At 40.8% G+C, this 10713-nt stretch overlaps 1 protein-coding gene across 1 annotated transcript in view; it reads left to right on the top strand.

Annotated features, from left to right (window-relative positions):
• Nucleotides 1–1811: 1811 nt before the first annotated feature.
• LOC132559808 (GAS2-like protein 2A) overlaps nucleotides 1812–10713 on the top strand; it is a 66336-nt gene continuing 57434 nt past the window's right edge. The window contains exon 1 of the mRNA XM_060224434.1: nucleotides 1812–2866. Within this exon, the coding sequence (XP_060080417.1) occupies nucleotides 2216–2866 (651 nt within the window). The 5' untranslated portion in view covers nucleotides 1812–2215. The remainder of the gene's footprint in view (nucleotides 2867–10713) is intronic.

The following is a 10713-nucleotide window of genomic DNA, read 5'->3' as shown; positions in this document are numbered from 1 at the left end:
CTGGTCTTCGTTACAGGTCTAGACGAATAACCGGGACTCTCTGGTCTTCGTTACAGGTCTAGACGAATAACCGGGACTCTCTGGTCTTCGTTACAGGTCTAGACGAATAACCGGGACTCTCTGGTCTTCGTTACAGGTCTAGACGAATAACCGGGACTCTCTGGTCTTCGTTACAGGTCTAGACGAATAACCGGGACTCTCTGGTCTTCGTTACAGGTCTAGACGAATAACCGGGACTCTCTGGTCTTCGTTACAGGTCTAGACGAATAACCGGGACTCTCTGTCTTCGTTACAGGTCTAGACGAATTACCGGGGTCTTTCGGTTTTATTGACCAAAATGAATGACTTGAATTCTTCAGAGAGTGGGGTTAAATAAGATCTTCCTGGATGACCTATCAGTTAAAATTCTATTCGTAATCGGCTTTGTGAATACTGTTGGCATTTGTTGATAAATTAAATAAAAATTGTGAACCTTGTCTGTTTCAACCAGTGGAAATTTTAATTTATACTTTTCTATTTGTTCTAAATGAGCTGTATAAAGAATTTTAATTTTTAATATTTGTTTCCGTTGAGAAATCAGTTAATCTCTTCAAACTTTGGTAAATCATGTGCTACCTCAAGACTTCGCTATACCAAAACGGCGAGTAAAGAGTTTTGTAAATAAACACAGTCCCAGTTACACGTGTCATTAATGGAGAGAATGGAAATGTGATCTGATTTCATCGACGGCGAAATCAACGGAGTAAACTTATAATATGTTTACATTATATGTGTTGGTTAATTTGCAGATTTAATTACATACACTGTGAGATATGAGGAAATTTGATCAGACTCTGGCACTTGGTATACATAGACATCAGGGGCTGGACACTCAAGTATATTAAGAGGGTCGAGCACATATAAAGATTTAACTATTTTATATTCTCTGTGATGTCGATTTCGCAACCGAGTGGAAATCGTTTTTAGAAATGAAATGTTAGCTTGATTGCACGACGAGTCATTAATTTATGATAAACAATTCAACAGCAGGTCTATCCCCTGCAAAAATGGTTTATCAGCTTACAATTAATCTCACTAATGAAATATTTACATTTACAACGTGAAATTGCAGAATCTCTAAAACAATGCTCATTAATTAAAACACACTTTCCAACCTAAGACAATTTCTTACAAAGTACAAGAAAAAAAATTCCAGAAATGTTATGATTTTTATGGATTTTTAAAGAGTAGTATTTTTTTAAGCTGACTATGCTTCGAGCCAGGTCTGCGGCAGCAGCACAAAACTTAGGATTACATGGCTCTGGTGTTGTTGGGCAGAACATATATCGATCTGTGGCAATCATTACGACAGATACACATACTTGAAGCACTCCCACACACGTGTTTTCTGAGTAATACGTAATCGTTCTGTGTGTAAATGATGGTACCGTGTGAGAAGAGATGTGTATGTACGTGATCGTATCTAGATGCCGGATATTAACCTGACTTGGCTGTAAGCATGTGAAGTCAGCCGGCCCAATGTCGAGTTAGGAACGAGATAGCCGACCAGCCAGACTGATACATATATGTGTGTGTGTGTCCCTACACTCCACAAAACAGCAGTATAGTTTTGTATACTGCTAAACAAGTAGGAGTGTTTTTTTGGCAGCCGTTGAACTGGTATTTTGGATAAATGCATACAGGATATTTAAAATGATATACCTATAGGTTGTCACGTGCTGGATTGGTGACAAAACGCCAGGCAGAAGGTAAATATACACATATATGTATGTATACAATAGACCTAGTATGGAATGGTCGGGTGCCTTCAGACTTTTACCTTTAACGGGAGATTAATCCCCCTGTAGAGCGCTGTACATTTCACAGGTACAAATGTACAGGTATACAGAGTTCGTGACCGGTATAGGAAGCTATGTCAGGCGAGATCGCCAGTATAACCTTAACCAGGAGTGTACTGTGATGGATACTGACACACTAAAAATGACGGGATATTTCGACGGTTTCAGAGTACCGTGTGAGTCGATCTTTTAACAGGGTTTTACATGCGATTATCAATATGTAACTATCTGGGTCGTATTAATCGCCCCACCCCCTCCATATTCAATGGGGTCTTGGGGCTGTTAACGGACCGACGAAACTGTCTCGGCATGTGAAATTGTTTTAATAGTTAAATATTTTAAGCATTTTGGATTTAAAACAAATACATTCATTCAAGATGTCCGTTTCTACGACCTTAGATTCGTCTCATGCTAATTCGGACCCTAACGGGACAAACGGGGGCTCCAGTACGCTTCTTGTCCTGCAACTGAAACCCATTGCTACCTTCAAATCTAATGACGAATACCTGTATGCGATGAAGGAGGATTTGGCCGACTGGTTTGCATGCCTTTATAAGTTTACCATAACAGTGGACAACTTCTTTGAAGTTTTGGAAACAGGTGTTATGTTATGTGAACATGCAAATAAAGTTCGCAGGTATGCGACAGAGCGTACACAGAAAGGTATTCTAACAGAAATGCATTCTAACTTTATTCGTGATCTCAAAGTTCCCCAGTATGAGGTGCAATATCGTGTCGACGTACGTCCTCAAACCTTCCAAGCAAGGGACAACATATCACAATTTATAGCGTGGACCAAGAAGTTAGGAATTCCAGATGTTTTGTGCTTTGAAACCGATGATTTGGTTTTAAGGAAAAATGAGAAAAGTGTCGTGTTGTGTCTTTTGGAAATAGCTCGAGTTGGAGCGAAGTTAGGGATGTTAGCCCCAACACTTGTACAAATGGAAGAGGAAATTGATGAGGAACTCGCAACAGGAGAACCTCCAAAGCAAATAAAAACATGTGATATAAAATCTCTCCATGAAATGGTGAGTACCCCATTCACATCATTCTGTTACGTAATTTGATATAAATAGGTATGGAGCCTAAAGGTGAGTGTTATTACTTGTTACATGTATATAACAGGTACCAGGTATTTATCAGTTTTACAGATTTATTGTCTTCAGATTGTATAGTGTAATAAGTGAATTTACAAGTATATTTGATCATCATATTAAACATCAGCCGACCAGCTATAGAAACGTTGCATACGACACCCCTTCCTAAAGCGAATGACCATGACCCCGCCTCCCACACACGTAATCCCCTCTTTCCTCAAATGATGTCCTCCTCCCGCAAACGATGCCCCTCCCCCGATCGTTACCCCTTCCTCCAGCAAACGATTCCCCTCCCCCGATCGTTACCCCTTCCTCCCGCAAACGATTCCCCTCCCCCGATCGTTACCCCTTCCTCCCGCAAACGATTCCCCTCCCCCGATCGTTACCCCTTCCACCAGCAAACGATTCCCCTCCCCCGATCGTTACCCCTTCCTCCAGCAAACGATTCCCCTCCCCCGATCGTTACCCCTTCCTCCCGCAAACGATTCCCCTCCCCCGATCGTTACCCCTTCCTCCCGCAAACGATTCCCCTCCCCCGATCGTTACCCCTTCCTCCCGCAAACGATTCTCCTCCCCCGATCGTTACCCCTTCCACCAGCAAACGATGCCCCTCCCCCGATCGTTACCCCTTCCTCCAGCAAACGATGCCCCTCCCCCAATCGTTACCCCTTCCACCAGCAAACGATGCCCCTCCCCCAATCGTTACCCCTTCCACCAGCAAACGATGCCCCTCCCCCAATCGTTACCCCTTCCACCAGCAAACGATGCCCCTCCTCATGTAAACGATTCCTTCGTCTGATCGTTTCCCCAGATCCTCTCCCCCGCCAGAGCAGCACCATCTGTCTGCTGTTTTATGTTGTTATGTTTATATAAAAATTATGAAATTGATCGAATTGAAGTGCTAGTACACGTCCCCGTTTACATTTTGGCATATCTATTGATCAAACTGGGGTTTCCTAAACCGCCTCCTAGGCTTCAGAATGTAGGACCTAATTAACTGATGCGTGTTAATTCATTATGTGAGTATATGTGTCAATGGTCCGTACAATACAAGCCTATTCTATTGTGATCATTGCTATACTTATCTCGAGGTAATCTGATAAGGAATTTAGTTAAAAGTAGTCATATCACTGGTTGGTTGTGCTACTTGTACAAAACATGTGCAAAACGATAGTAGAATGTCAGTTTATATTATATATACCATTAGACAACTTCTGACCGTTCTAGAACTGGCGTACTCCGAAATGTACCTTACATATGTTTGACAGGGTTAATTTCGGAGAGATAAGGAAAGAAGTTCTTTGATGAGAAAGAATTTGTTCAAATGTGACAGTAAGGGAATTATGCTAGCTTAACAAGTATTTGAGACCGCGTGGTCTGTAGTGGGAGAAAAAAGGGGCTGTGGGACTAGTCTAGGCAGGGAGAGGATTAAATTGAGGTGGAGGGGCAGGCAGCAGCGTCTGTGTGTCGATGGGAGACTGAATCTGGCTGCAGCACAAATGCAATGTAGACAATATACATGCACAAGCACATGCGTGCTGTTTTTTCACTCCAACCACAATAAGGGAGCTGGGACCTCGTCAGCTGCAAAACGCTGAGTTCCTCGGCCGATTAAAGCCTTCAACGCTCCAGTTCCATGCCTGATTATTTCAAATTAGTGTAATAGTAACAGATATCCTCGTCCTACGTTGAAATGGCATATGTTTTACTATAGCATTGCTAGGATGTATATTTACAGTGGAATGCACCCTTCATAACGACGAACTTTTCACGTTTACAATCTTTAATCAAGGGCTAGTCTTTGTTTGTGTAGAGGTTGAAATCAGCGTTCGTCGTGGAGAAGTTATTTTTTATATCTCAATTCTACCCTGAAACTGAGTCATACATACTCTCCGATATGTTGTAGTTACAGAACTCTGAATAGACTTGCTTCCTCTGAACGAAACCTCCTGGTGGTAATTTGTATTGTGATGAATGGATGGTAAAATCTGCACAATGTATTTATGGTTTTAAATGTAGGCACGTGTAATTTTGAAATGGCTGCTGAAAATATTGACTGACCTTCGTGAATCAGTTGGACTAGAAAAAAAATCGTTATTAGTGATTAATACTGATTCTATGTCTAATTATCCAACATCTTCAACGTAGCATGATTTCTGTGACTATTGCCTGTAACCGGAAGTAGTGAAATTAAAGCTCACTTGTCGTGAGTGTTGTACAGCTTCTGATGTCTATAAATAGTATCATCAGGACTCAACTGTTAATGAAGTTTTATACTTAGATATATATGTAGATGTAAATATACATATAGATAATAACAGATAGATGAGCTAGTATTAGTATATAAAACCAGACAAGTACCATCTCTGTCAGTAATTATGTGAGATTTTAGTCGGAAGGATTTAGAAGGTATCATGACATTCTCCTTTAAGACATGTGCACGCTTCTTATTTTTCTCAACTGAACCCCGTACAAGGAAATCTGGAAACCCCACCGATTTATCGATCGTACCTGTCACAATATGTATGTCAATATATAGAGCACTTGATGTTTGAGATAAAATATTAAGAAGAAAGTGCAGATTTAAAGTACCGAGTGTAGCTCCTTTATTGGTCGTGTTAACCGCGGGTCTCCAATACACTGTATCACACATATCTACTGTGTTAAACATTTTACCGACTTGTTCAGCTAAATATTCTTTCTTTTAATTAAGGCAAAACGGTACATTATTAGCGAACGATATTTAAATTTTTCAGCAGATGTTTTCGTCTAACATCCAAAACCGACAAAATGTATTTAATCAAATTGTATTATCCCGAAATCTTTACAGCTGATATTTTCGACCAAGTTTAATCTCTTCTTTATTCACGATGAATTACAAGACCCGTGTAATCAATAAACAACATACCAATACAAGAATTCGGGGTCGATGAGAGGCTTATCGTTCGGTGTGTACAACCCTGTGGTCGCGCACGCCTTTACTTTAGATATATTTATATAAATATCTTACATGAATTACTGAATTAGTCTTAATTGCAATACTGGATTTATTGATTGTTACGATTTTCAATTCGTGCCAAATTATCTACATGTTTCGACAAACCGTCCATTGGACCTTTATAACTTAATATTCTTTACCGTAATGTCACCTAAAACTCATTCAACGTATAATATAACTTACCTGTGTGACGTCACTGAAAAACAATAATCAGTCAAAATGGAAAGATGTTAAACGCCAAATCCAATTTCAATTCGTCATCAAGGGCGTGTAATACAGATCAGTATTAAAATATACCATCAGGGACGTACATGGGAGTACACCGAATCCCTGTGTTATAGAGGGGAGCTGTTTTAAGAGTACACCGCATCCCTGTGTTAAATGTATCTACATGTATTTGTACCGAAAAAATAATGAAAGAAAATTGAATACACGTTTTCAAATCAAATACATATAAGGTACTTTTGAAGTACAATTACTCAGAAAATTCCGTTTACATATAAATGTATTGTAACTTTTTAAACTGCAGGTGCATCCTCCATTTTTTATCATTTTTTAAAATATATTCTGGCGGAGTGCACTTTTTCAGAAATACAGCACACATTACTGCATAAACGCGAAGGAAAATGTATGACTATATTTCAGGGGCTATGTGTGGGATGTCGTGGTAATTATTTTCTGATGTTGACAGGAGTAATAATAGAAAAACAAATAACTAGTTGTGTTCTTCATTAATTTTGAAATCTTATTTGGTGTTTAGGTAAATAATATTAATTACGATTACACAGAATCATGACATAAAGAAAACGAATATCCCGTTTCGAACCTCAATAGAAGTCATTAGCTGACAAGCGGTAGTTGGCTGAAGAAGGATACGTGAGAAGCACTTCAAGTCCTCCAATATATTTTGTATCAACATGACCTGATCTTACCGTTTTCAGTTCACACATTGGGTGAACGGAGTAAAGTCAACACTCTAGATCGGAGACCAAGGACATTTTGTGTTGTAACACGCGTTAAAGAGCCATTTATGTTTGCTTGAAATCTACATCTCCATCGACAATACATAACTAAATATTACAGGCGTTTCACACTCTTCCACTCCTTGGTATCACAAATCAACTTTGGGCTGTAACTCTCTTTATTATTGAACAATAGCCCCCCCCTCGTCACTATTGAAAAACAAAAATTGTCAAGAAACGATATAGCATATGGACGCTCAGAACGGACGGACTGGGTGCAGAAAATCTGGAAGTCCACCTGTTTAGTCTCTCTAAAGGCTCAATGGGTAACGTATCAGCGCTTGGATCTGCGGATGATCGTTGAGTCACCTCGTAGATAAGATGAACACGCCATCTGGGTGTTTCATATCTTGGTAATGCATGAATACACAAAAAGAAATTCTGCATAGCTGTGCTGAAAATCCTTGAATGTAATTGTTTAGACACATTTAAACTCGCATGTATATTTTCTTATATATCGTCCATTTTGTCTCATCGTAAATCCTGACAGTTTAAAAGGAAATTTTATCAGTATCGAAATGGAGACTACACTTATAGTCCAATATTTCAATTTAGTTTGAATTTGAAAAAAATAAGCAAAGAGTACACAAAACCAGCGGCGTTTGGTCAGTTCTCTGCAAACGGAATTACCTAAACGTTTGATCAATTAATTGTTCATCTCTGTGATATCATCTTTCACATTCAGATCATGTTCCTTACTGAGAAACTGTTTACATAGTTTGGGCTCTAGGTTCAGACAGCCTTTGAACCGGCACAAGAATAACTACAAGATCCATGACTCGTACCAGGTCCATGACTCGTACAAGGCCCATGACTCGTACAAGGTCCATGACTCGTACAGGTCCATGACTCGTACAAGGTCCATGACTCTTACAGGTCCATGACTCGTACAAGGTCCATGGCTCGTACAAGGCCCATGGCTCGTGCAAGATCCATTACCCGTACAAGGTCCATGACTCGTACAGGTCCATGACTCGTACAAGATCCATTACCCGTACAAGGTCCATGACTCGTACAAGATCCATAACTCGTACAGGTCCATGACTCATACAGGTCCATGACTCGTACAAGGTCCATGACTCGTACAAGGTCCAGGACTCGTACAAGGCCCATGACTCGTACAAGATCCATTACCCGTACAAGGTCCATGACTCGTACAAGGTCCATGACTCGTACAGGTCAATGACTCGTACAAGATCCATTACCCGTACAAGGTCCATGACTCGTACAAGATCCATGACTCGTACAGGTCCATTACCCGTACAAGGTCCGTGACTCGTACAGGTCCATGACTCGTACAAGGTCCATGACTCGTACAGGTCCATGACTCGTACAAGACCCATTACCCGTACAAGGTCAATGACTCGAACAAGGCCCATGACTCGTACAAGACGCAAACTCGTACAAGGTCCATGACTCCTACAAGACACATGACTCGTATAGCTCCATGACTCGTACAAGGGCCATGACTCGTACAAGACACATGACTCGTTCAAGATCCATGACTCGTACAAGACCCATGACTTGTACAAGGCAATATCTCGTACAAGGTCCATGACTCGTACAAGACACATGACTCGTACAAGGTCCATGACTCGTACAAGGTCTATGACTCGTACAAGACCCATTACCCTTACAAGGTCCATGACTTGTACAAGGCCCATGACTCGTACAAGACACATGACTCGTACAAGGTCCATGACTCGTACAAGACACATGACTCGTACAGGTCCATGACTCGTACAAGGTCCATGACTCGTACAAGATCCATGACTCGTACAAGGCCCATGACTCGTACAAGACACATGACTCGGACAGGTCCATTACCCGTACAAGACACATCATCAAAGTTAACAATACAGAAGATGTTCGGTATAGAAACATGTTTCCACCTGTTCTGATGTGGCGTCAGCCCATTGTGTAATGTTCGGTAAGACGCCAGTACAATAGTTTGACGCTCGGTATGACGTCAATACAATAGTCTGACGCTCAGTATGACGTCAGTGCAATACTCTTACGCTCGGTATGACGCAAAAACAAGTCTGACGCTCGGTATGACGTCAGTACAATAGTCTGACGCTCGGTAAGACGCCAGTACAATAGTCTGACGCTCGGTATGACGCCAAAACAATAGTGTGACGCTCGGTATGACGTCAGTACAATAGTCTGACGCTCAGTATGACGTCAGTGCAATACTCTTACGCTCGGTATGACGCCAAAACAATAGTCTGACGTTCGGTATGACGTCATTACAATAGTCTGACGCTCAGTATGACGTTCATTCAATAATCTGACTCCCATTATGACGTGAAAAGGAGAATCTGATGCTGAGTATTTCGTCAGTACATTAGTCTTGCGTTCGATGTGACGTCAGTATATTAGTCTTACTTTCGATGTGACGTCAGTACATTAGTCTTACGTTCGATGTGACGTCAGTAGATTACTTTTACGTTCGATGTGACGTCAGTAGACTAGTCTTACGTTCGATGTGACGTCAGTAGATTATACGATCCAATACGAATAAAGATGAATAGTTTTAAAACCAATTGCTTACTGTTGAGATGAAGGTTTTTTTGTCAGAAGTCGGACTGAAGCATTCTAGGGTGGAGGAGAAACTGCAATGTTTTATATACAAATATATCGTGTCTCGGTCCCCTGTGGCCTGAACATTCTCGGTCCCTCTCGGCTGTCAAACTGTCAGAGGGGATTGGTCGAGTAGAGGAGGCGATAGAAAAGCTTTACACATATAATTCTCTTTTTGTTGAGGATGCATGTATTTTGACCAAATTGACTCTGAACCCCACGAGACTAGATAGGCGTGGCCCAGTAGACAAAAATAGAGGAGTTTTAAAAATCCTTTTCCTTTTTGGATAAAGATATTCTGATAAAATTCAATCAGAATCACTCTTGGCTGAATTGAGACTTAGGAGCGAGGCTTGATAGGAAAATTATGAAAATTTATGCAAACCTTTAAAAAAATTCTGCACTTTAAATGAAGCAATTTCACCTAAAAGCAAACCAGATTAACAATACAGACCCAATGAGTCTCCTGTTTTCCTGACCATCACGGAACACTGCTTTAGGTTTGTCCATCAAATGAACAACATTGTACCTGGCTAAGGACAAAAAAAAAGCAAGAAAATACCACCACATGAACATAATCCAAACTCAAAGTCAATAAACGTAGAGCAAACGACTGAAGAAGGAAATATTCTACTCAACAGCTAAGCCTCTCTTCACTAGAGCAACATACTCTAGATCGCAGGTCATTCACTCAGGTAAACCAGTGGCCGGACAGCAGACCCAGTGGCCGGACAGTAGACCCAAGAGGACAACACTGGATTCACGTTATAGAAACTGAAATCAGTACAGCTCGTTGGAAAGCTGTCCATGTTGGATTCGTTGAAGGAAAAGATCGACACACGTGCTAATATACGTGTAGAAGAGCCGTGTCCGTGATTTCCAATTCTGATGGGTATACCTATTTAGTATGGACGTGGTCAGTATTGAAAGACAAGACGCCATCGATATACACGAAAGTGAAATTTTTAGGTCTTTATGAACTGTTTTGATAAATTCAGCCTCACATGAAAACAAAAAGTCAACAGACAAGGGAACACAGTTAGTTCCCATAGGTATGTCTATCGTCTGTTGACACCAAACTCCGCGAAAATGTTCTTGATAGTTATTGAGACAAAGGGCGATTGTTTTGTTGTCCACTATTCCTGATCGATCTTCAACACAGAAACGACGTTAGT

This window comes from Ylistrum balloti, unplaced genomic scaffold (assembly GCF_031769215.1).
Source record: "Ylistrum balloti isolate Yb309-2 unplaced genomic scaffold, AGI_CSIRO_Ybal_v1 Utg370970, whole genome shotgun sequence".
NCBI classification, from domain to species: Eukaryota; Metazoa; Mollusca; class Bivalvia; order Pectinida; family Pectinidae; genus Ylistrum; species Ylistrum balloti.
Note: the sequence above shows the minus strand (reverse complement) of the source record. Positions and strands in the feature narration are given on the sequence as shown.